We start from the raw sequence: 27,753 nt of genomic DNA on the forward strand, positions 1-27,753 counted from the left end.
AGAGGGAAGGTAGAAGGGGAAGGTCTGTGAGACCCACAAGGGATGCAGGCAGAGGAGGAAAGAAAGCAAGCTTCAGCAGGCATTCCTTTGCAGAGCTCGAAATGAGGCCGGGCTATTGGATCTGTGGAACAGATAGAGAAGAGTGGACCTGCAGGTATCCTGTGTGCTTTTCTCGCTTGTGGTGGGTTAGCAGTTGGGGGCGGGGAGTTAGAAGGGGAAGATCTGTTAGAATCCATAGGATTGGAAGTAGGAAGAGCTGCCGTGAATGTTGTGCTACAAAGTTGAGCACGAGATTCCAGGTTTGGATTTGGAGGGGAAGGAGGGAGTGATGAAGTTGGCTTACCTGTGTCCTTGCCCTTCTGCTCTCAGCTCTCTGTCCTGTTCCCAGTGAATTCCTTACTGGTGTTGGAGGCTAGGAGAGCGGGATGATAGGGAGAAGGAAGGTCTGGTGAAAAGATCTGTGTGAGTCAGAGAGAAGGAGACCTCAGCGGGTTTCCTGCTGCAGAGCTGAGGGTGAGACCAGGGATCTGGAGGACGGACGAAAGGTATGGGTCCACTGTTCGCCTACTTGACTGGAATGGCCCTTGAGTGAATCAAATGTCATTCCTTGAACCAGGCTTTCTGAGACCACCTTTGTAGACTTAATTGTTCCCTAAACTTGGAGGGTTGCTTAACACTGCACAGTGATGTTTATTTTAAGATTTACCACCTTTTATTTGTAGGTGTCTTGAAGGATTAACATTTAACATTTCAGAGTTGCATGAAATCAACATACAATGTTATGAAATAATATATCCTTTTACATTGAACTTAGATATGGTTTTATTCTTTGGTCTATGCAGTCTAGAGTATATCCATATCAGTTGTATTTACGTGTCAAAAGAAGTAATGTTTCATGAGATTTTTTTTATATGAAGAGAAGACAAGTTTGTGTTATCAGTTTAAGTCTAAAGAAAATATTTTAAGTAGTCAAGTAAAACATATTCATAACTATTTGTGGTTTAATGTATTTTATATATTACAAAGGTCTACTGCGTGTGAATTTTCATCAGTCTTAAGCGTTGCCTGAGTGAAATGTCCTTCAGTGATACTTGTTGTTTTCTGTGCTAAACTTACCAACCAGCCTGTTTGATTACTTGTGTAACTTATACATTAAGACGGTAATTGAATGGGTCCTTAGTAAACTCAATGCTTTATCTTCTTGCTAGCTTCCATTTTCCTGTAAGTTAAGTTATACCATTCACTTTTACAAACCTGAGTTTTGTTACTCTGTCACAAGCAGATTGATTACTCTTACCACATCAGTAAACAGGTATTTTCTGAAAAGCTGAGTCTGCACTGAAGTGTTTTTGGGAAGCGTCTGAGGCTTGTCAGCTGCTTCTTGGGATTCTTTCTGTTTTCCACCCCAAAAGGAACTTCTCAACATAGCATGAGCCCTCCTCAGCTGTACTCTCCTGTTGTTACCCTTTACACTCAGACATACTCAGTTTGATTTTTCTGAAATGCTCTGTCTCTCTGTCCATGCCTCCTGGATTTAAGTGCTTTTTAAAGTGTACTAGAACTTTTCCTTGATTAAACAGATACCAATGTGTCTAATTCTGTGTACGCTTTGCCCTATTTCTGACTACTTAGACTTCTAGAATGGTATTTTTAATCAAACAGAATATGAGTTAAATACGTCCCACATTAGAAGCTTTGTTGCCATGACAAAATACCTGACATGATTAAATACAAAAGCATTAGGCTTTATCAGCCCATGACAACTGCTCCCTTGTTTCTGACAGTTTGCAGAGGCAGGAGAGCACTTGTCATTTCGAAAAGAAGACAGAAAGGCACATGGGCAAGGGATAGGAACAAATTGTACCTTTTAAAGGTACTCCCGAGGGACTTCATTTCTCTCATCGGTGCCCACTCACCTTTTAGTTCCTACCACGCCCCAGTAATGCCATCAAATTATGACCCCATCAGTGGATTGTCCACTCAGTAAGTTTGAGCCTTCGTTATGTTGGGTCAATTATATTATCTCTCACTTAGCAGCCTGGAGATGAGTTCTTTTGAGGGAATGTTTCAGTTTCAACCTAGTACTCCTGTGTTTCATGGATTCTTGGTGATCTCAAATTTGGGAGCTCTCGCATTCGCTTCCGCTCGCTCGAGTGCGCTCGCTCGCTCTCTCTCTCGCTCTCTCTCTCTCTCTCTCTCGCTCTCTCTCTCTCTCTCTCGCTCTCTCTCGCTCTCTCTCTCTCATTTATGTTTGTCATTTAGACTGGAATTTCCTTTGTCTGTGAAATTTCAATTTCCATCTTAGGTTTCCTCATTTCTATGACACTTATATATCCAGTTTTTCAATTTCTATAGCACTTCCTTATACTGTGCAAGTTTATGCCCAAATGCTATCTTACTTGATGTTCCCTTGTATGTTAATCTTGGATTATAAATTTTGATAACACTGATTCTTTATGATTTCATTCATTCGGTTGTCACATTCTAAACTATTCTAAATGATATTGCCCTGAGTGCTGGAGGTGTAACTGTCAATAAAAACAGGCTTTTATGCTAAGTCCCTGATCACTGCTAGCCAGATATCAGCTGTATATTAGAGGTTTTGGAGTTTTGTTTGCTTTGAAATATGTTACCTGTGTAGCCCAGGCAGGATACAAACTTTTCCTAGCCAAGCCTACCCTCAAACTTGTACTCTTCCTGCTTCAGTTTCCTGACGTTACAGACATGTGTCACCGTAACCAGCAGGACAGCACAGTTTTGCTTTGTAGATTTATTTCTGTTATGATATAATTGATTTATAGTGCTTTGTTATTGTGTGAAATTATTAAACTATAACTGTGTGACAAACACAGACATAAATAAATAGTTCCTGTCACTGAGGTAAGAGACACTGCCGCCCTGTTTTCTAATTGAAATTCAGGTCCTCTCCTCAAATTTGAGCCACTGGGTTAGTGCTGCTTTGCTCTTCTGCAGTCATTCTTGTCTCCAGAAGAATTTTTCTTAACTACTCACCATATCCTACCATGTTTCATTGATATTATAGCCTTACGTTTAAATTTTAAATCTGATAGTTTCACCTCTTGATATTGGTTTGGACCTCCCATCTTTCCTATACAGCAGCTAGCACGTTTGATTGACCAAACTGTGGCCTCTTGAATTGACCTTCCAAAGTGACCTCTCACAGTTCTGTTCTCAACTTCTCTCCCCTTTTGTTGTATTGTCGTAGAATGCCCATCTTCTCATAACTTGAATAGCCACAAGGTCAAGACCATAGACATTTCCTTGCTGCTGCTTTTCTAAAGCACCAAGCAATGGCTTATTCCTGAGTACATGTTAATTAGTGAACTCAATAGACTTTAGTAGAAGAATCATTAAATTTGAAATTAGGTACTTGGGTTCTATTTTTAAGTTTATAACCAAGTAGCTGTATGATTTAGGTCGTTTAAGATGTTTCCTTTTGCTATTGCCTAGAAAAGGTTTGTTTAAGTACCTGAAGTATGAATTCTGAAGTTTTGTATTATTCTAGGTTGAAATGGTGTGCTTTCTGTTCTTTTGGAGTAAAACGATTTTCACATGTTTAAGAAATCTTCCTCAACATATTTTGCTATTAGCCACTGAACATTTTAAACTGTTGAGAAACAGGGAAAAAAGGTGAAGGTCAATGGGTAATAAATAGCCTTTCTCCTTTTTGTTACCTAACTTACTCAGGAGAAGATAATTGAAACTATTTAGGGGGATGTGAGCCCCAAGTTTGCATGCAAATATGCCTTCTAGTAGTAAATAGCGTGTGTTTCCTTTCAGTTTGTTTGCCAGCAGGAGACCTACTTTAATGAAACAACAATGTCAACTTCACTGAAGGTGACATAAGTTTCAAAGTTTGAAATTTAAAATTGCAGTTTGTTTGTATTTCTCTATTGAAGTTTTGTTTCTAGTGTTGTCAAGCAAAAGAAAGTATGGGTATTTGGCATTTTTGATTTCTTGGAGAACTACCTAATTTTCATTGGTTAGATTTTTTTTTAACCTGCTCAGAAAATATTACTGACAGAAGTTGAAATAGTCATTCTAAACCATTCCTCGCTCTTCATGGCCTTAGATTTCACGAGCTTCTTGTGTCCTAACTGCTTCATAAGTTAACTTTCCTGGTTTCAGTTGTCAAGGGGGTTTGAACAGAAGCAGTGAGTGAATCCAAATAGAAACTGTGTGGCCGAGTTATTATTTTAAGGCCCCAATAAAACCATCAAGATTACATGGTGGCATGCTTGAGATTCAGCCAAGACGGTCTTTGAAGCTTCAGTGCATCTGTTTAAAAGTTTTGTGTTGTGAAATTTGCTTAACTCCGTAGTTACATTTCTTTTTTTTTTCACAATTAAAAAACTGCATTTCTAATAGTTACATTTCTTCAAAAGTATCTTGTTAAAGAAATTTTAAAAAATTCAGAACATTTAAGAGACTTGAAAACGTTCAAATCTGATAATACTACAGTTGCTTATGCTGTAGAACTTGGTCTAAGTTAGTACTAGTAAAATAGTAAATTAATGAGACAATTCTCCAAAAATTACAATTTTGACAGTGTCCTACTATATGTGTGTGGAAAGAAGAAACTATAGTGAAGTTGTTTTCACATAATTTTAAAAGAACCTCTTTCCCTAGATCCATGCTGTCTGGTAGAAGTAATGTTTGCTTTTAGCATCATGTATGTAGTCCTCTCACAGGGACACCTTCCGGGGAAGACTTGATTTCCTTTAGGAAATTCCTGTTCCTGTTATATAACACGTGCTTAGCACAACATGTGGATGAGGCTTTCAAAAGCTTTTTTCAGCTTCACTTCAGAAGGGGAAAGTGACATAGTAAGTTGTACAGATGCGAGTTTGACTTTTGATTTGTACATGAGGTAAAATACTGAGAATATAACACCTTTGCCTTTCTCAAGGTGAGTTTATTTAAGTCTGTCTTTGGCTTCATATTTGATCAGTCTTTCAATTTTTTCAACATTATCTCTAGAATGTTTTTTCTCCTTTAGGTACCAAAGGTATAATGTCATTATTTTGGAACCTGGATCATTAAATCTGTTTTTCTGATTTTTGATGGATTATTTGTACATTACATGGTTTGCATCTCCCCGGAGCTGGGGACCGAACCCAGGGCCTTGGCGCTTCCTAGGTAAGCGCTCTACCACTGAGCTAAATCCCCAGCCCCTGTTTGCATCTTTTTAACGGTAGATAGAGTTGTTAACAGCAGTATCTCAGTATAGTTTGTGTTTTGAAAGAAGAGAAGTGGTAGCTTTCTCCAGTTTATCATATATAACTTTTAGATCAGTTTTCCTGCAATAGCATTTTATGGCAGTGAGTTTTATTAAATGTGACTAAAATATGGTTTTACTGTTCAGGATAGAAATGACTGTGCTGTTACATTGACAGCGTGTCTGTGAGTGGCTGTATGGCTGACCTTGAGATTCTGGGCTGCTAGAACCATTTTCAAGGCCAGGTTGGGTGAGGCTCACTTTGTCTACAACACCCAGCTACTACAACTAGTAATTCAAAACTTCTTTGTCATTTACTCTGTAATTGTAAAGAAGCCAAGGCTGTTGAAGAGTCTTTTGTGATTACATTCAGGGTATAGGCAGTACCGAACTTCAGTTACAAACTACAGGTCAGACAGTGGAGAATGTAAAGTACAGTAATATAACCATGAATGCAAAACCAAATGAAAGATGCCTATTTGTATCCAGTTGCCCGAGTTTAAGGCAGTAAAACACGTGCCAAAAAAGTGGACTTGAGCCAAATTTGATAGACCTTTTAGAAGCAGTCCTATTTAAGAAGCACCTCTCAACTTCCTTATTTGAGAAATTCTCTATCTTCTAATGACAGTAATCACTTTGTTCTTACTCTTACCCAGTTCAGTGAGGTAGATTGGATTGTTGTCTCCATGGAAACAAAGGTCCACTGTTTGGATGGTATGCGGGAGCCACTCAGCTAAGTAGATCAGGAGTTGATGAGGAATCCTGTTCTGCCTGCACACTTCTTCAGTCAATGGTCTTTACTCTCTCACTTTGTGCAGTCAGTCAGGGACTAAAGAGCTGGCTTGAGTTGCTTTTTGTTAGTGTTGTTTTGTTTTTCGTCTGTTTCTTTAGAGATGTGCCTTGGCTTCTGACTCTGAATCAGGCTTCCTGCCTCAGTTTCCTTTACCGTTCACTACAGGCCTGGCTTTGCGTCTACTATTCTTTGTGTGTGTTCTGAGACAGGGTCTCACTATGCGGCCTCTTGCCTCTGGCTGGCATTGAAGGTATGTGCCACTATGCCCAGCCTGGTAGTTTTAAAGTTTACTGTTTTTGTTCTTAAATGAATTAGACAATGATGAAGAAATTAGTACTTTCACCATATTTCATACTCTTAAATTTATTGTTGGTTTTTTTTTTTTCTTGGAAATAGATTTTCCCCCTCACGGGATGTATCCTGATTACAGATTTCCTTCCATCTACTCCTCACAGTTTCTCCTCACCTCCCCTCCAATCCAGATCTACTCCCTTTCTATCATTTATTGGAAAATAAGTAGGCTTCTAAGTAAATAGTAAAATAAAATATAATAAAAGAAAAGAAAAACTAACACATTGGATTAGGACAAGACAAACAGAAGGAAAAGAGCCCAGGGAAAGTTACAAGAAACAGATGTAGATGTGGAGACCCACTTGTTACCTAGGACTCACATTTTAAAAAGTTAATAAACTGGAAGCCATAAATACATATATGAAGAATCTTGAGAGGGTGTGTGTGTGTGTGTGTGTGTGTGTGTGTGTGTGTGTGTGTGTGTTAAAATGCAATAATCTCAGGCTAGCAAATAGAGGGACACACAGACAAGAATCAGCAAACAATGCTCATTGATATCTCTCAACATTAGTGGTTTCAATTCCCCACTAAAAAAGGCATAGATTAAGAGAATGAACAGGAAAGAACCATCTTTCTGCCTCATCCAAGAAACACACCTGAAGAAACAGGCTTAGGTTGTTAAAGGGATAGAAAAGATCTTCCAAGCAAATTGCTAAGAAGCAAGCTGGTATAGTTTATTTAATATCTGACAAATAAACTTCAAAATCAGTCAATATAGGGAAGGACACTACATACATATCAAAGGAAAAATCCACCAAGAACGCATTTAACTTTGTATTATCTATGCACCAAACACAAGGATGCGCAAGTTCATAAAAGAAAAACTACGAAGCTTAAATCACATATTGACCCTCACCTGCTGATAGTGGGAAATTTTACTGTCTCACTCCTGCCTGTAGTCAGGCCATTCAGACAAGCACTAGATAGAAACACTAGAGCTAAGTGATGTTAAAAACTAGATGAGCGTAACAGATATTTATAGACCATTTCACCCAAACAAAATCAACAGTCTACTTAGCACCTCATAGAACTTTTTCCAAAATTGACCAGATATCCTTAATTTATATGGACTATTCTTGGGAATAAATTTTGAATGTTTGGTCTATTTTACACGTATTCACATGCATGTGATACTTTGGTAATTTGAAGAGAATTATGGAAGTGACACCCCATACTGTAGTTTAAACTAAGTATTTGTTCTTAATACCTAAATACTACAGGAACAAGATATTTTAATATTAAAACCAGTTTTCTTAAAACTAATTTTCAAAATGTATAGAGAGTTTTCCAACAGGGTCCCCAAACATTAATAATTTATTGTTAAATTTGTTTCTTTTTTCATACAGGGTGTGATAGGTATACAGCTGGTTGTTACCATGGTGATGGCCAGTGTCATGCAGAAGATTATACCTCACTATTCTCTTGCTCGATGGCTACTCTGTAATGGCAGGTAAGGAAGGGATAGGCTGATTGCAATGGGCACATTTTTTTGTTTGGTTTGAGACAAGCTTTTCTATAGCCCAGGCTGGCCTAGACTTCACTATGTAGTTAAGGTTCCTTCAGTTCCCTGTCTTTCTCTTTCTGCCTTAAAAGTACTAGGATTGTGAGCATACACCAGCTCTCCTGGACAAGCCTGGAGGCTCCCGCATAGAAGGCTGAGGAACTTCCTCCATGTACTAATTTCAGTCTGATTGTAAAATAACAGTGTGAATGTTAGGAGAAAGTCTTGCTCTCTTGACATGGTGGTTTAACTGTGTAGCACAAAGGCTTAGGACAAGAGATAAAATTCAGTTCCGAGTTCCATTCTTTCTTTTCCTTCTGTCTACTCTGACCACTGAAAATAGGAAGTACCTTTCTAGTTACCTTGAAAAGCTGGTCAGCAAGAGGGCGAAAAGTTTGAAGCAAGTGCTTAAATGTTGGAAATAAATTAGAATAAATGCCATGCTTTTAATGATTTAACTTAAAAATTAGTATAAGAACCAGATACTCTTTGTTTTATTGCAGATAATTTTAATCTCAATTCAGTGAGGAGGGAGGGGAATTATATTGTATTATTTAATGTATTGTACTGTAAGCATAATACTATTTATCTTCTTTGCTTCTAAAAAAGACTTAGGTTGACATGCTAGGATTCTCGTAATATAATAAAATCAGAAAAAAAGAAGTTAGATGATAAAGTTATAGAGAAGTCTGTATACAAAAATACAAGCTGTGAGCAATCCTGTGTAGTTAGGAAATGTCAGTGATAAATAGCTACTTGAGTAGCTGATCAAATGCTGGCTACTGTTTTTGTTTAGATCTTTGAAGTTTCAACACCATGAGTGGCTCTCTTACTAATAATTTTTTTGTACAGCAAGACAAGTAAGCCTTTACTTTAAGCTATTATCTTTACAGAATTTAAGTTTCCTTCACCTTTATTTGCTGTTTTATTCGTGTTTGCTATGTTTTATACTTTTTTCTTTGTGATAGTCAAATATAGGAAAATATTCAAACTTTAAAGTTTTTAATACTGCATATTTGCATGTGTACTTATTATGTACTGAAATAAACTGTTCAAGTGTATTTTAAATGAATAAAGAGTGATGGACATTTTTGATAAAATTGTCTTGTGACTGGAATTTTATGTAGGTTTAATCTACCTTCCATAATCTTGTAACTTAATTTCCATTCAGTAGATTATGAAAGAATAAAATATCAGCTGGGCCAATTATCATTAGGCTTAAGTAAATGACTTAGAAATAAACATATAAAATCTTAAATTATAAAATAAACTTGTTAATCTCAAAGTAATATGTTATAAGCTTTTCAGTTGAACCCAGGGTTTGTAATGTATATGTTAAGAGGTAAGAGTTCTTACTGAGCTACATTCTATGGAAGTTTGATCTCTTATAAGATGTGTCATAAGACTATGTAAATAATTTAAATGATACTCAGTCTTTAAAATGAAACATGAAGTTGATTTTCTTGTGTTTGTAACTTATTCTTGTAAACAATTTGTATTGATTAAGGCTTCCTTTAATGCTAAATGAAGTTCTGTTAAAAAGCCATATATTAGAGAAAGGTTACTTTTCTATTCTTATTTCCTGTTCTTACTGTTTTGTCTTGTGTTTTAAAATTACCAACCTTTTTAAAGTTTTATGCTGACATCATTTGAAGTCAACATAAGCCAATTCTCAGGACTGTGAACTAACTCAATAGAATAAGGTCATTGATTTATAGCATTTAGGATTAATTACTCTACTGTCAACCTTCAGTGATATGAAATCATACTGTGTTTAAAATTGATACCATCTTAGTGGCTTATGTACGATTGGTCATAAATGATAGTTTTTATTTGAAGCCATTTGAGCAATTGAAAACTATTATATGATGGCTTGGGAATTCTATGTTAATAGAACGGTTTAGTAAGACCATTCACATGAGTAGATACTACCGTTTTTGAAAGTAGTGGGTTTTTTATTGTTGTTATTTAAAAAGGAAAAAAAAAAACCCTGTAAAGTCTTCGTATTCATATAAAGTATACTGACAAATTTTTAAAAACCCAATACACCATTTGGATATTCTGAGTGAAGCAGGAAAGAGATATATTGGGACATGTTGTAACCTCCGGAGTTCCAGTGCCTGGTTAATATGGCTTTACTTCTGTCAGACAGGAATGGGGTCAACTGAGGCAGCAGTGTGATTGGACAGCTGTTCAGGTGGACTCCTCACAAAATGGTGATGAAGGAATTTAGTTATCTTTTAAGTGGTGAAAGAGATTCTACTCGTTCTGCATTTCGTGGGCTTTTCTCTCTATGACCTCGGAGTTGACTGTTAAAATGCTGTGCTGGTTAGCAAGTGAAGAGTGGACGATGAATCAAAAGATTCTGGGGTATCAAGCCTAGAAGTCAGACTCCCGCATTCATAAGCTGGGCCTTTTGGCGAGTAGCAGCTGAAGTCAAGGGAAGCTGAGGTGATTTTATTGTACTTGGAAATACCAAGATTAGCGCGTAGTTGTGTTTCTGTTGGAATAGGTAGTGTCAGTTCCACTTTACACGAGGGACAAGTTGTGAGTAATGTACTCAGGCCATATGATGAGAAGTAACCACTTCCAGACCTTCCTTTCGAAGCCCAAGTCATGGTCTAGTGCAGTAGTTCCCCTAAAGCTGTGATGGTGCTTTGCACTGCATTCCATCACAGTCTGAAAACGCTGAATGGAAAAGCTTCAGAAATAAACAGTTTGTTAAATGGCACACCATTCTGAGTAACATAAGGAAACTGCACTCTGTTCCTAATTGCTCACACTACACGTGACCTGCCTGTCCACCAGTTAATCCCAGGTAGGGACGAGGTTTACTTTTGTGATATCACGGTGCTTTATTCAAGTTATATTTACATCATAGATCAGGTTGCTTATATCATATACCCCTCCTATTATCTGATCACCCAGGCATTGTATTACCTCACTCTGTCGCAAAACAAGTCAGTAGTACCGTGAGATTGTGAGAGGCAACATTAACGACTTTTATTATAGTGTCTTGCTATCGTCTTTCTACTTGTTTCTCATTGCTACTTTCTTATTGTACCTAATTTATAAATTAAACTTTATCAAGAAGTATATATGCATAAAAGCAGCATATATAGGGTTTGATGTGTCTGCAATTTCAAATACTGACTAAGGTTATATGGTACATACCACTGAATAGGGTGAACTCCAGTTTGCTACATTGATGGCTTCTCATGCACTCTACATCTTGTCCTGGAACTGTCCTGTGTGAACAGGATTGTAAATGTGATCTCTAACCATGGGTAGAACTGAGATTCCTGTTGGCACTTGAGTAAAGTAGGGTTGTCTTTTTCTCCTCTGTCCGTGCAGTGCTTTGTTTCTGAGAATGTCATGGATGTGTCCTGTGTCCTTATATAAACACATCACACACTCACACGCAGATGGTTGCAGCTAGTATATGATCGTACTTACTGTGTTCTTAGTGGTGTTCCAGAATCTAAACCCTAAAACTCATCTGGTCCTAAGCATTTGGTTACAGGTTTACTTGGCCTCACTTATATGAAATGTTAGTGTTTTTGTTTTGTAAGATTGCTAGACTACAGTGAAGGAATTTCTCCTTTAATACGAAGCTGTGTAGTGTGTAGCATTTCTAGGCCAGTAACCTATGAGCTCTATTGCTGACCTTGAAAACAACTCTAGAATCTGAGACTTTAAGACGCCCAGTTTCTCACCGTAAGGACAGTTCTGAGAAGTTGCTTTCTTTACGTAGAGTGAGCAGCTTTCTCTACGTAAAACTGTTGAAATTAAAGTGACTTGTTTTGAAGCTTGCTTGGCCCCTCTTTTGCAAAGGTAAGTGTTAGGTGACAGTCTTTCTACCTCTGAGTGGTGGGTTTCATGAACAGCGTGCGTCTGACACCCATGCTTCTTTCCCTTACCTTGCTTTCAGATTTCCCATTGCTCAGCCTGAGTCTCATGCATGCAGTCCTTCTCTTTACATGTTCTTTTTCTAATCTCTCACTTGGTTCTGCCTCCTTCAATCGTACATCTCTTAGCAGAAATGTATTTAGGGGTTTGTGAGATGGCTCAGAGGGGGGAAAGTGCTTGCCACACAGGTGTGAAGGCCTGAGTTCAGTTACTCAAATTCATGGTAGAGGAAAAAGCTAATTTGCTACATTTGTGCCCTGGCATGCATGCTCTTGTACTATCATATTCATTCTCTCTCTCTCTCTCTCTCTCTCTCTCTCTCTCTCTCTCTCTCTCTCTCTCCCCCACCTCTTTCTTTCTCTCCCTCCCTCCTTTCCTCCCTTCCTCCCCCATCTCTTTCTCTCTCCCTTTCCCTCCCACCCTCCCTCCTTCCCTCCCTTCATCCCTCTCTCTTTCTCTCTCATAGTTTGATCAGATATACTGCCATATTGTTTCATTCCATTTTGCGTGGGCAGGGTGATGTAGCATCTCAGTATTCAGTTGTTAGCATCGTTTTTGCTTCTTGTCGGTTGCATGTTGTCTGAGTCAACAATCTGTAAGCTCCCTTTTATGGGAGAAACCTACTATTCAAATGCACAGTAGGTAGGACCTCAGCCCTAATGGAAAGAGCTAAATCTCAGCTTCTGCCTTTATGGAAGTTAGAGTCCTTGCTCTCTTTGCCTTAGCTAACTTCCAGGTCCAGAATGTTCCTTGAAATTTCTCAACAAATAGCAGAGGATTATTTCTCCCCACCTGTAGACATTTAGAGTGAAAACTAAGCTTGTGATCAGTTTCTGCCTTTGTCAGTGTGAGCTGCTATAACGAAGTACCATAGACTGGGGGCTTGTAAAATCAAAAACCTGTCTCACAGTTCTACAGCTCAGACAGAGATCAGGATGGGCTGATCCTAGTTTCCTAGTTTGCTCGCTGACTCTTTGTATCCTCAACATGGCAGAAAGTGTAAGTAAAGCTCTGTTCTGAAAGAGCGTGGAGCCTATTCACTGAGACTCCATGGTTATGACCTCCTTTCTTTCCCAGAGTCCAGAGCCAGATATTCTCACAATGGTTACTAGATTTTAACCGAAGAGTTTGGGAGGCACAAACATTTTGTTTCTAGCAATGTCCCGTCTTATATACAGTGCAGTAAATTTTTTCATAATTAAATGGTCAAAGTTTTATACCTTGTTCTTTTAATACTGCTTTTGTGTACTTGTTAATATTCAGATTTCCATTTAAACTTTCTAAAGAGGATTGGTGTAAATGGCACTGCTCTTAACTGCATGTGAAGTCCAGACTGGTAATTTTGTTGTTTCCTCTACTCCCTCTTCAGTGTTGCTGAATTGTTACCGTGCTCACATATTTTATGGAAGTAACTTATATGAGAATGACTGCTGTAAACCTGACTCAGGAATTTAGTAAAGTACAACAGCAGCTTAACTTTATTATTTGGAAGATTACTACTAATATAAATTCAACATAAGTTAAAAAAAACAAAAACAAAAACACAGAGTAAGTAGCAAACCAAGTTACCTGCTGGCAAATATATTGAAATTAATACATTTAAATGTAAGAGTTTCAATCATAGTGAGAGCCTTTTATAGTATGAAAAATAAAGATGACAAACTGATACATATATATATATATATATATATATATATATATATATATGGTATCAGATTAATTAAATGCTGATGACCTACAGGTAATCAGTGTCAATTTTATTATATTTCTTCCTAATCTTTTCTACTTGGTTTTGTCCATTAGTTATGCCATAGTGTGTGTAGAGATTTACATTATGCTTTTTACTTAGCATACTGAACGATCTTCCTTTAAGTACTTTCTTAGAGCCATGCTAGAAAAGCACACTGCAACATGCAGTTATTTTCTTGAGACAAAGTAGAGAAAATGGGAACCATGTGTTGTTGAATGGAACTGTGTACAGAGTCCTGACTGTTAGTAAAGGAATCAGGCAAGGACCCTTCTGAGTTTAGCCTGTTGGTTTACTATCCAGAATGCATCTGCCTGCCAGTTCTTCTGGCCTTCCACAGGTTTACAGAGCATCAAACAAGTCTCAAAGTGTAAGTGCAGTGCCTCTCTCCTAAGTTAATATAAGATCCATCCTCCGTTCTGTCACTTGTAGACTTCCGCATGCTCTGATCCTTTCTTAGCTTCTGAGTTTACCCCCTGCATTTTCTGCTGAACTTATTTGCCCATTGGCTTTTTAGTTACGTATTTTTTAGGCTTTTGTGCTCTCAGACATGATGTTTCAATGTTCTTCTCTCAGTTTCTTACTCATTAGGATGCTGTTAAAATCCTGTTCCAGGGAAGTTTTCTTGTTTTCTTCATTTTTTAATATATCTAATAAGTGAAGACTCATATTTTTCACATTCATTTGTTTTTTTTTTTTTTTAATGTGGTATCACAACTTCCAATTTATTTTTCATTAGAAAAATAATTCTACCCTGACTGGAATAGAATCATCAAAGGGGGCAGACTTTTGGCTTTTATTGGATTTGATTTTGAATCACGTGTATAACCATGTCAGAGTATTTGGATCTTATTGGACTCTCCATAGATCATCACCGTAGCTGATGAATAACTGGGAGGTAGACCAGAAATGCATCTTCTTCATTGGCTCCCACATCATTGTAGTTTAGATGTGAAAATATTACTAAAGAAAATAATTTTAAATTATCTAATAAGAACTATACTATGTATTTCATTTAGAAAAATGGACTTACAAAAATAAGTTAGGGATTAGAGAGATGGCTCAGTGACTGAGAAATACTTGCAGTGCGGCTGTGAGGACCTGAATTGGATCCTGAGCACCCACAGAATGAACCAAATGTGCTCAAATAATGCTCCTGTCACTGCGGTTGACAGAGATAGGAGGATCTGTGAAGCTTGTTGTCCTGACTGACAGAAAACAAACAACAAACAAATGCACACATGTATGAGCCCCTGCAAGTTCCAGGAGAGACGCCTGCCTCCAAGGAGTAGGGCAGAAGAGTGAGGTGTGAGAGGGGGCACCAGGGCTCTGTCCGCCTCTACTCCGTGTATGTGTAAGTGTATAATACACTTGCATACACCATTTCCCACACTACCACCTTGAAGCAATTTTAAAAGGAAAAGTTCTTTGAAGATAACAGGTTCTTAAGATACTTCATCAGTTCTGTGATTTTCATTCATATATTATTTTTCAAAGCCAAAAAACTAAATTTAGTCTTTTAAAGGAATTATTACTTAGGTGTTCTTCTGAATACCATACATTCCCCATGATTTGTGGATTCTACATTTGAGATTTTCTCACATAACAGCAGAGTCACTATGTAGGTAGATCCTTACTAGTCAGCCATGGACTTCCACAAATAGTGAAAAGTTTATGTGGACCTTCAGGAATGTTCCCAGTTAGGGACTAACAAGGACATGCTTACTTATTTTAATTCTCCAATTGAGGTCACTTTTATTTTACTTTGACTTTTAGTTGATAGTTTCAGGCACGCCGTGCACGCCTTTAATCCAAGCTTTCAGGAAGCAGAGGCAGGTTCTGTATCTATATAGTAGGTTCCAGGACAGCCAGGACTACTACATGGAGAGATCTGTCACAAAAACCAAATAAAGTATAAAATAAAATAGCCTCCAAACATAAGGCAGAGTCATTGCCTGATACTCTTATGGATACAAAAGCTGTGATGTATCTCATAGGAATTTTGCTGGACTGAGCAGAACACGGGAAAATGCTGTATTCATGATTGCAGACATTAGAAGGGCTGTATTCAGGCATGGGAAGGTGCTGCTTGCTGTGAAGCCAGTGTTAATGAATCAGCAGTCTTATATAAAGCATGTCAAAACAGAAACACATATAGCAGGGTTACGTCTCAATCAGTTAATGAAAGTTGTTGTGACCAGAGGCTCGCAGGAACCTAACCCTGTATTTCCCCTAGGAGCAATGATTCAGTGTTTCGCGGCGACTTTATAGAACATAACTACCGCGAATAACAGGAGTCAACTGTAAGTCAAAGTTCTGGACTTGAATAGAAATTGCAGGAAGTTCCTCCTCACCTATTAATTGTAATTAGAGACTTGGGGTGTGTGTGTGTGTGTGTGTGTGTGTGTGTGTGTGTGTGTGTGTGTGTATTAATTGTAATTAGAGACTTTTTGGGTGTGTGTGTGTGTTGTGATGTGTGTATATTAATTTTAATTAGAAACTTTTTGGTTGTGTGTGTGTTGTGATATGTGTATATTAATTGTAATTAGAGACTTTTTGGTGTGTGTGTGTGTGTTTTGTGTTGTGTGTGTGTTGTGTGTGTATGTGTGTAGAAACAAATATGTATATTTATATTCAGTAAACTAGGAGGGAAATTGAACTATTTTGGTTCAGTGTTCCTTTTTGAGCACTTACTATATGCCAGCAACTATACTAGCTTTGCATTATACAAAAAATAGAAAAATAGTAAGTCAGCTTCAGGAAAATTAGAGGATTACTGTTTCCATCTAGCCGACTTGTAGATGGCATGTAGAGGGATTCATAGACTTCTGGAAACTTCTTTCCTTATAATATTGTCAAAGATGCAAATATGATAAGATCTGGGCAAAGGCAGGCACATTATTTTCTGTGTCCTTTGTATGTGGGATCAGAATATTATCAAAAACTTTGAGAAGGACCACTAGAGTCCTCACATGCAGATCCCCCTCTTGGGTATTTATTCTCATTAATTAAAGAGTTTAAGAAGAGACTCATAAGAAAATTTTGTATCAACTTTTAAGTTTTTCTTAAAAGAAAAACTACAGGGCAGGCAAACAGGAGATCTCAGCAGTTGCCTGGAATACCAGGCTGGAGAGGAGAAAGTGCCTCTTAAAGTTAGGCATGGAGGCTCAGAAGCAGGAAGCCACTGCTAAGAACTGGGGGTGGGAATTGTTAGACAAAGAGCCAGGGACCCAGAGCGTCAGGTGCAGCATGTTGTAAAGAGATTGAAAGAAGACAAGGGAAAAATTACAATTTTCTCAGCATTTTAGAAGAGAGCAGCTGCTCTGTGAGAAACTGTACAGAGGATGGGGATTCTGGGAAGGAAGGTCTGTTACTCACTAAAGGAGTAAAATATTGCTCCCCTCTTCTTACCAGTTTGTCTTTGCGCAGACAGATTTCATTTCTGTGACTAGAAGGTAAAGGCCTTTTCCTGACATCTCAACATTCTCCTTTTAGAGGTAACCCTATAAGCATTTAGGAGATGGGTTGAAATTGCGGGAAACATATAACACACTTCTATGATAAAAGTTTGGATGCTCAGTTCAAAAGCTGCCTGCCAGAAGGGATTAATGCAGTTTGGTTCCCTTCTTTGGGTAAAGGCAGGGTTTAGGGTTTGTAGGAGGCAGGAAAGCAGAACTCTGTCTGGGTTCCTGGACAGAGCTCAACTGTGAGCTCTAAGTTTCATGCCAGGAAAAAGGTGGGCCATGGAAGGCCTGGAGTTTAGGAGATGGGAAGAGTCACAGGCAGATGAGACACTGCAGGCAAAGGCCTCAGGGTACTCATCCGAGGGCTTAGTCACCTCTGCAGGCTGCTGCACAGGCCTGTAGACAGACACAGGGACACCGGCCTCTGTCTTAAGACTGTTTATGTAAAACCCATGAGAAAGCTGCATTTTTGCCAACAGAGTCATCCGTAGATGCTATCACTGCTCACTGGAGATTTCCGCAGGCTACAGTGTGCTTCCTGCCTGGCCCTCTGGATGTGTCTAGCATTAGAATGCATGCTGAGTGTCCAGAGTGTCCACAGCAGTGCTGTGTTACTAAATAGACTTTGTCCTTTGTGGCCACCCCACTGCTGCCAACATAAGAACACCTTGAAGGGTTCCCTTCTGCGCTCATCCCGGTGTTAACCAACGGGAAGATTACAACAAGCTTTGACATCCAAAGTTTTTACGGGAGTTTCATTGAAAGGTAGAATTTTATGCAATAGATTTTATATCATTGATTTAAACTGATTGAACTCGCACTCTAGTCTCTTTCCCGTGACTGGAGGTTAAGTGACTGAAACTTTCAGCGCTTCAATCATGTGTATGGGGTTTCCATGGCCAGAGTCTACTAGTGTTACTTCATTAGCATAACAAGTGACTGTCAGGATGGACTTTGAAGCATTGTCCAGAATGAGTAGTGAACAGATGATACATTCTATATTATATCACTGGAATACTGCCTTGTGAAACAGGAAATAAATTGTAATACAGATATTTATAGACAGAAGAATATATGCAAAAGCATCAAAAACTGAAAGAATTTCTTAGAAATAAACTATCATTTACTCAAGATGGTGTGCTCTTTTGAAATAGGGAATGACTAAAAAGGTATCTGGAGAGGTGAGCTCTGGGCTCATCCTGCAAGCCTTGGAAGCAGGAAATCACAAGTCCTGTGCACGTTTCAGGCCTATACCATGTCTTAGTGGAGATTTTCAGAGTAGACAGACTATTATGAATTCCTGTGCACTCATTGCAATAGCTAGACTTGTTTTTCCTGTACTTGGCTCCATCTACACTCACCTCAACGTGTTTTGGTGCAAATTTCAAACATTGTATTATTTTAGCCATAAATGTCTCAGTTATCCTTCTAAATTATGTAAGCTTAAAAATTAACAGAATCCCAATGCCATCTTAGAGTGTTAACCTTTTTTTTATATCAGATACTGAGTCATGACTCAAATTGTCAATTCTGTAGCATTTTTTGAAACAGCAAGTTAGTTGTTGATATTTAAGTTTAGCTATCTCATTATAATCTAGAGTTCGTGATTTAAAAAGTAGTATAGCAACACAAGATATGTATTCCTTCTTTGCAGCAATATAGGGGTGAGGACCTTGATGAAAGCCTCTGTGTAGTCTATGCATTGTTCTGCCTGAGCACCCTTGAGAAGGGTTTAAATTGGCTGATGTACTTTGATAGAGTATCTATTATGGAAAAGCACTAAGAATGGGCTCAGGGTAGGAGGACGAGGAGGATGTCCAAGGGGAAGCAGGAAGATCAGGTAAGAGAGTGTTGTGATAGTCATGGCTACAGAAGACCAGGTACAGCACAGGTCTGGAGTAGTGTTTGCTGTAGAGTGGGGAGAGTTTACAGCATTGCACAAAAATGATAGTAGAATATGGATACACTAAGGGTAAGATATAACTATTATATTTAAGTGACTGGTAAATAGTGAGACCTCAGTAAAGCAGGAAAGTCATAGTGAAGTGGTTGGTGCTTGGGAAGATTAAATGACATGGATATTTTGTGTAATAGAAAGGAAGAAAAGGAAAGATTTGTAAATGTGAGAGCATGCTGTCAGCTCTCTTAAAGATAACTATCTCTTGGTTTGAATGGACCATAGGTGGAAAATTGCTTGTAGAGTTGGTGTCATTTTTGCCTATGAAATGGCAACTGTTAGAAATACAGGGTAGCAGGGCCTGGCATCTAGTAAGTGCTTACTAATGCTGGCAGGGCGAGCATCTCAGCCCACGGCTTAGCAGCAGTGTCTCTTTGCACCATACTTGTCACCTATTTCCACACAGTGTCCTCCAATTGGAAACTCAGTAAAGACTTGGAGAGTAAACAGATGACTTGGTCATTTAAGTGACTTACTTCACAGGGTTCTTTTTTCCTCCCTTAGCTTGAGATGGTATCAACACCCTTCCGAAGAAGAATTAAGAATCCTTGCAGGGAAGCAGCAGAAAGGAAAAAGTAAAAAAGACAGGTAAATTATGTTGATGAGCTTCTAACTTATTAAACATTAATTAATTGATTGATTATTATTATTCTCATTAAGTTATGAGAACTATTTTATTGATATTTACATGCCATTTTGGAGTCTTTGCCGGGGGTGGGAGCATGGGGGTTCTTTTTAGAAAAAGTATGTTGATGAGAAAGTCCATATCAGCTTTAATGTTCTCAACTGGGCATCCATCAACTGAGGATATCTTTTATATTAATCTTGAATTTCAGTGGATTATTAATCATGAGCCCTTCCCCTTTTTAAATTTCAGTACTTTAATAAAGTATTCTTAACCAATGTTTTTGTGCAATTTTATGTGCAGCTGCAACATGCTATAGACAGCCACCCTACATAATTTAATTTACATTTACTAAAATTCTGTTGATTCGAAGGCTAGAATGATGGCTCGGTGGTTAAGAGTACCAGCTGTTCTGTAGGTCCTGATTCTGTCTCTGGCACCCAGATGACAGCTCACCATCTGTCTAATTCCAGTTCTGTTGACTATAATGCCCTCTTCTGGTCTTCAAAGAGCACTGCATGCATGTGCTGCACAGATTCTGGCAGAAAAACTCACATATAAAAATAATAAAAAATAATTTTTAAAAAATGTCAAATGGATTTCTCAAGTTTATGTATTTAAGAAGCAGTTTTTTGATACAGGTTGGTTTTTATTTTCTTTATTTTTTGTTCTTTGTTTCATCCACTAAAACTTTGCTGTTGGCCATTGTTACCATGTTACCATGGATTTAATTATGTAGTTTATTATTCATTTCAAAAATATTCCGATTCTTTTTGGATTCCTCATAGTCTGTTAATTTGCTCTTTTTTTAGAATGGGTTCTCGTGTGCCACAGGCTGGTACAGAAGATGACCTCCTCAATAGCAGCCATGTATATAACCATTCCTTGTTTATGCCATTCTAGAGCAAACCAGGGGGTTTATGCAAGCCATGCTGGCAGGCAGTGTCCGCTGAGCTGAGTGTCCAGCTCTTCCCGGATAGCTCAGTGTGGGAACACCCTGATGATGTTCTCTCTTCTCACTAATAACAGCAATCAGGGCTTGTTCATTTGGGTGAGATACTGTCACCAAGAGCCCCCCATGCCTGCTTACTTATGAGGAAATACAGAATTGAAAGTAATGTTATTAAAACTTTGTACATCCATTTGATTGTCCTTAAAGCTTAAGTTTGGGAGTGGCAGACTACACTTACAGAGCTTCGTTAGTTTCCTCCATCTGTACATCTTCGGAGGCACCTGCACGGTTGCCTTTTCATGTTTCTGAATTTCCTACGAACATTAACTTTGATAACTTACTCATCTCTGACCTACATTACAGCTGTTTTTGTGAATGTGTGTGTACATGTACATTCAAAGAGAATTTCATTTTCTCCTCCTTTCCTTTAATCTTGTACCTACCAAAGGGATACTAGGGGTGCTTTTTAATTTGCAAAAGAGAGTAGGAAAGATGGGTGTGAAACATGATGCTAGCAGGCAAGCAAGATTGTGATGCTCTTGCAGTTTAGGTAATTCTCCCTCTGATCACTGACAGTCACATAATTTACCTCAGCATCTTGTAGTCTGCTTTGGAAAACTGCTTTTGAGTATCTGACCTCCTCTAGAGTAAGGTTAGAATGAAACTAAAATCTTGCATTTAGGATAATGTAAGTGCTTGGATAACTAAGTATTTTGTTTTTGTGTTACTTTTCTAATTTTTGCAGAAAATACAATGGCCATATTGAAAATAAGCCACTAACCATTCCAAAAGACATTGACCTTCATCTAGAAACCAAGTCCGTTACAGAAGTGGATACTTTAGGTAAGGGGAATCTTGTAAAGTGTTCTGCATACACCAGTCCACGGCAGTGAAAATATTGTATCTGTTGTAGCTATGTTTTGTTTGCATGGAATCTAACAACTGACTTTCTCCAGTTCCAAAGACTATATTCAAATAAAATTTCTCTCTTCCGTTTATATGGTATTCTCCCCAGTCTGGAGAATGGCACGTTTACTCAGCCTTGCTACAGCTTCTGGTTATTGGGCTGAAACCAGTCTTGTGATCATAAATTTCAATCTTATCTCCTTTAATAATCTATTACTGTCATAATGAACTTTAAACTACATTTGCAAATTTAGTTATCTAAACTTTAGTAACTCAACTATTCTAATGGTATTAGGGATTAAGAAGTTGAGAAGATTTTATTCACAATTCACCTATTAACTCAATTAATAATGAGTGTATCAAAATAAATAATGAACTTTTCCCCCTTGTTTCTGTAATAATATGACTATAATGATTTTAGGTTTAAAATGAATTTTATATAAAGCTAATTGAATGTTAGAGGGGAAGGTGTCTGAAGTGTTGTTCCTAACTGGTTTTCAAGCCTTATACATTATACTATTGAAGAGATCTTTAGAAATAAAGATTCCTATTTTCATCTTAAAAAATTCATTGATTCAGGGCTGGAGAGGTAGCTCAGTGGTTAAGAATACTGTCTGCTCTTTCAGAGGTCCTGAGTTCAATTCCCAGCAATCACATGGTGGCTCATACCCACCTATAATGGAATCCAATGCCCTCTTCTGGTGTTTCTGAAGACAGCTACAGTGTACTCTCATACATTAATCTCATACAAATCTTGAAAAAATTCATTGGTTCTGGGACTTTGGCTTCATATCTGATTTGATTCTAAATCAGATATAAGAACCCCACTGGGATACATGAAAAATGGGGAACTACCACGTTAATCAATTTTTTATTTAAAAAATTATACTTTATATTCTGATCAAGATTTCCTCTCCCCTAACTCCTCTAGATCCTCCCACTTCTTCACTCTATCAGCTCCAAGCCTCTCCCCCCTTGTTTAGAAAATAAAACAAAACAAAAAAACCCCAATCAAGCCAGAATTTTAAAAAGTCACAAAACCACACAAAGCACCACCACCGCCACTGCCAACAAAATCCCACTAAAATCTATTACAAACACAGAACTGCATACCATAATAAAAAAGCAAAAGATCAGTAAGACAAAAATACCCTAAACACTATGAGACAGAAAATTAACAAAAATACCAGGGAATTAGTTTTGTGCTGGCCATCTGTTGCTGGACACGGGGCACACTTAAGTGTGACTAAAAAAAACCCACTAAGCCGAGACTGGAGAAAATGATTTGCCTTTGCAAGCCAGTGTCCGTTTGTAGGAGTGAATCCCATATCCACTGTTCTTGCATTGGGGTCCCGTCTGACTTCCACTTTAGCAGGTCCTTGCATGCTGTGCTGCCAGTCTCTGTGAGGTCTGTGTCTGGAAGACACTGTCACCTCTCCTCTCTTACAGTCTTCCCTCCTCCTCTACAGTGTGGCTTCCTGAACCCTGTAAGGAGAGTTTGAATTGATAAAGACATCCTAGTCAGGACTGACTCTTCTGAAGCACACTGTTCAGTTAGATGTCTGCGTCAGATCCTGTCTCCTGCAGTAGGAAGCTATCTGATGATGGCTAAGCAAGACAATGATGTCTAGCAAAGTGTCCTTAAGAATCATGATGCTCCTTTATTTAGCAGAACAATACTATTTGCTCTTCTCCTAGGCCTGTGGCCTATCCAGTCTCTGATGGCCACCTGAGCAGTGCAGGTGTGGCTTCCATGCCCTGGAGTGGGATTTCAATCCAGCCAAAGAGTGGGTGGTCACTCGCACAACATGTGTGAGTATTGCACCAGCATATCCTGCAGGCAGGTTATCATTACAGATCACAGGCTTCGTAGTTGAGTTAATGTTTACCTTTTCCTCTTGTACATGCAGCGTTTCTTCCAGTGCCATGAACCTAGGCAGTAGCCAGAAAGGCTCTGGTTAGCTATCAGCTTGCCCTCTTTGTGTTCAATGAAATTGTATGTGCTGTCTTCAGCAATAGGGCCTTACCATAATTTGTAGAGAGCATCTAATGGCCTGAGATGTTTGCGCTTTCCCTGGCACCTCTTTGCCTACGCAAACTAGATGTTACCTATTCCTAGCACTGAAGTTTTCACTTGGTGGTGAAAGCTGTCTAGTTGGGGCATTATTACTCCAATTACGTTTTGTTCATGCATGAGTAATAGGAAGCTTCTGTAGGCTTTCATATGACCCCTCAACTGGTCCTTAGCTGTCCCTTCTGATATCTCATTCTTTACCCTCTATTCCATCTTCTTCCTATTTAATCCTCCCACTCCAGTTTCCCTCTTGTCTCTCTATAACTATATACTTCATTTCAGCTTTTTTGGGAGGTCCCCAATCCTGCTAGCCTGCTATTCAGTACCAACTATCCATGGCTGTCTAGTTATATTTGGAGCATGCCAAGTGAAGGCTTGAAAGCTGACATCCACATATCAGCATATTTGTCGTTCTGGGTCTGGGTTACCTCACTCCAGATGATTTTTTCCTAACGCCATCCAATTACCTGCAAGTTTCATAATTTCAGGGTCTTTTTCTTTAACAGCTGCATAACATTTCATTATGAAGTGTACCACATTTTCAGTTTTCATTCATCAGTTGGTGGGCATCTACATGGTTTCTCATTTCTGACTCTGAAGAGTAACCATGAACATGGCTGGGCAAGTATCTCTAGTAGGATGTAGAACCCTTCGGGTTTGTGCCCGTGAGCGGTATCACTAGATCTTGAGGTAGATGGACTCTCAGCGTCCTGAGGAACTGCCACACTGAATTCAGTGTGACTATACAAGTTTGTGTTCCCATCAGCTATAGATAAATGTTCCTTACTCCACATCTGGGCCACCATGAGCTGTCATTGTTGTAATGATCTTGGCCATTCTTGCAGGAATAATATGAATCTCCAAGTAATTGTGATTTGGGTTTCCCTGATGACTAAAGATGTTGAACATTTCTTTAAGTGATTTTTAGCTATTCATGATTTCTCTTGAGAATTCTTCGTTCAGACCTGTACCAAATTTTTAAATTGGGTTACGTTTCTTGATGTCTAGTATTTTTCTTTACATATTCTGAATATTAGCCCTTACCGGATGTGTAATTAGTAAAAATCTTTCCCCGTTCTCTATGTAATCTATCACTTGTCAAAAATGATGGTATTCTGTACCATACAGAAGCTTTACAGTTTGTTTCATAAAAATCTATTTTTTAATTGTTCTTTATGTCTGTAATCAGTTCAGAAAATCTTTTCCTTCGCCAAGGAATTCAAGACTTTTCCTCACTTTTTCCTCTGTCAGATTCAGTATGGCTGGCCTTATGTTAAGGGCCTTTATCCATTTAAAGTTATGTATTGTATATAGTATTGTATATAGTAATTGTATTATATTGTATAAGTAAATATATTGTATATGTATTGTATATAGTAATATCTGTATTACTCATTCATCTATAGGCAACCATCCAGTAGGACCAGCATCATTTGTTAATGTTTTTTCCAGTGTGAATTTCTGGCTTTGTCAGAAATCAGGTGTCCATATGTGTGGGTCTTTAGCTTGATTCCACTGATCTGTGTACCTACTTTTATAACAATACCATGCTGCTTTTATTACCATAGTTCTGTAGTATACCTTGACGTGGGGTATGATGATATTTCCTGCAGTTCCTTTATTCCATCATGTGTTAGCTATTCTCAGTTTCTTGTGTTTTCATATGAAGCTGAAAATTGTCCTTTTAGTTTCTGTGAAGAATTGTGTTGTGATTTTGATGGGGATTGCATTGAATCTGTAGATTAATTTTAGTGAGATTGCAGTTTTCAGTATAAACACTACCTATTGATGAGCATGGGGCATCTTTCCATCTTCTGATGTCTTCAATTTCTTTTTTCAGTGTCTTAAAATTTTTATTATACACTGATTTCACTTACTATGTTAGAGGAGTCCCATGTGATTTTGTTGCTTTTGAGGCTATTATGAAAGGTTTTGCTTCCCTGTTTTATTTCTCACTCAGTTTGTCATTTGTATACTGATTTTTGTTTCAAATTTTGCTACTTTGCTTGAAGTGTTTATCAGCTGTAGAAGTTTCCTGGTGGACATTTTAAGGTTTCTTATATATCCTGTCTTATCATTTACTAATTGTATGTCATTGATCTTCAGTTATCTGATTACTCTAGTTAAGACTTCAAGTACTATATAGTAAATAGATGGAGAGAGAGAGTGGACACCTTTGTCTTTTTCTTGGTTTTACTGGAAATTCTTTGAGTTTCTCTCAGTTTAGGTCTATGTTGGCTATAGGTTTCCTACAACTTGCATTTATTATGTTTAAGTGTGTCCTTTGTATCCCTAGTCTTTCTAGGATTTTTATCATGAAGGGTTGTGGGATTTTTGTCATAGGCCTTTTCTGCATCTAATGAGATGATAGTGTTGTGTTTGTACTTTATGTTTATTTGGTGGATTGTGTCTATTATTTATGTTGAACCACTCCTACCTTTTTACGACCTTTTTACTCGATGATGGATGATCATGTTTTTGAATTTGGTTTGCAAGTATTTTATTAAGAATTAATACATTTTTGTTATTAAGAGATATTAGATTGTAATTCTCTTCTTTGTTGGGTCTGTAGGTGGTTTAGGTATTAAGGTAATTGTGGCCTCATAAAAAGAATTAGACAGTCTTCCTTCAGTTTCTGTTTTGCAAAATAATTTGAGGAGTACTTATATGAGTTCTTTTCTAAAGGTCTGTTAGTATTCTCTGTTGAATTAACCTTGCCCTGGGCTTTTATTGGTTGGTAGACTTTTAATGACTGCTCCTGTTTCACTAGGTGTTGTAGGTACTTAAATTGTTTATCTGATCTTGATTTAACTTTGTTAAGTTGTATATATCAAGAAGTTTCTCCATTTCTTTTAGGTTTTTCAGTTTAGTAAAGTACATTTGTTTTTAAAATTTGTCCTTATGATTCTATGCATTTCTAGGTGTCTGTTGTAATGTTCCCTTTTTATCTCTACCTCTTATTAATTTGGATTTTTTTCTCTTCACCATTTAGTTAATTTGACTAAGAGCTTATCAATGCTGATATCCACAAAGAACCAACTTTTCATTTTATTCATTCTTTGCACACTTTTTTCTTATTTATTGATTTCAGCCCTGAGTTTATTTCTTTCTGTCTACTCTTTTTTGGGTATTATTTCTTTATTTGTTCTGGAATCCTGATGTGTACTATTAAGTTGCTTATACGAGATCGTTCTAGTTTTGTTTTCTTTGTTTTATGTAAACACTTAATTCTCTGAACTTGCATAAATTTAGAACCACTTTCATTGTGTCCCATAAGTTTGGATATGCTGTGTATTCATTTTCACTGAATTCTAGGAGGCCTTTACTTTCTTTATTTTGGTCTTGACCCAGTTTTCATTCAGTAGAGTTGTTCAGTTCCCATCAGTTTGCAAGCTTCTTGTTGCTTCTGTTGTTGAGATTCACCTTCAGTCCATGATGATAGATAGAGTGCAGGAAGTTATTTAAATTTGGTTGTGTCTGTTGAGACTTGCTTTGAGTCCAAATAAGTGATCAATTTTTGAGAAAGTTTCATGAGGTACAGAGAAGAAAGTAAATAGTTTTGTGTTTGGTGAAATGTTGTGTTATCTGTTAGGTGCACTTGGTTTCTTTTTTTTTTTTTTTTTTTTTTTTTAACTTGAGTATTTCTTTTTTAATTTCTGAGTGTTATTCCCTTTCCCCATTTCCGGGCAAACATCCCCCTCCCCCCTCCCCTTCCTTATGGGTGTTCCCCTCCCCACCCTCCCTCCATTGCCGCCCTCCCCCCGACAGTCTAGTTCACTGTGGGTTCAGTCTTAGCAGGACCCAGGGCTTCCCCTTCCACTGGTGCTCTTACTAGGATATTCATTGCTACCTATGAGGTCAGAGTCCAGGGTCAGTCCATGTATAGTCTTTAGGTAGTGGTTTAGTCCCTGGAAGCTCTGGTTGCTTGGCATTGTTGTACATATGGGGTCTCAAGCCCCTTCAAGCTCTTCCAGTTCTTTCTCTGATTCCTTCAACGGGGGTCCCGTTCTCAGTTCAGTGGTTTGCTGCTGGCATTCGCCTCTGTATTCGCTGTATTCTGGCTGTGTCTCTCAGGATCGATCTACATCCTGCTCCTGTCGGTCTGCACTTTTTTGCTTCATCCATCTTGTCTAATTGGGTGGCTGTATATGTATGGGCCACATGTAGGGCAGGCTCTGAATGGGTGTTCCTTCAGTCTCTGTTTTAATCTTTTGCCTCTCTCTTCCCTGCCAAGG

The 27,753-nt window shown here is 38.1% G+C and overlaps 1 protein-coding gene across 2 annotated transcripts in view; it reads left to right on the plus strand.

The window, feature by feature from the left end:
- Positions 1-27,753, plus strand: part of Tmem161b (transmembrane protein 161B) — an 81,285-nt gene that overhangs the window by 26,096 nt on the left and 27,436 nt on the right. For both annotated transcript variants that reach the window (XM_032899082.1, XM_032899083.1), the window contains exons 2-4: positions 7,730-7,833; positions 19,466-19,549; positions 21,284-21,381. In XM_032899082.1, the coding sequence (XP_032754973.1) occupies positions 7,730-7,833; positions 19,466-19,549; positions 21,284-21,381 (286 nt within the window). The remainder of the gene's footprint in view (positions 1-7,729; positions 7,834-19,465; positions 19,550-21,283; positions 21,382-27,753) is intronic.

Source organism: Rattus rattus, chromosome 3, assembly GCF_011064425.1.
Source record: "Rattus rattus isolate New Zealand chromosome 3, Rrattus_CSIRO_v1, whole genome shotgun sequence".
Taxonomy (NCBI): Eukaryota; Metazoa; Chordata; class Mammalia; order Rodentia; family Muridae; genus Rattus; species Rattus rattus.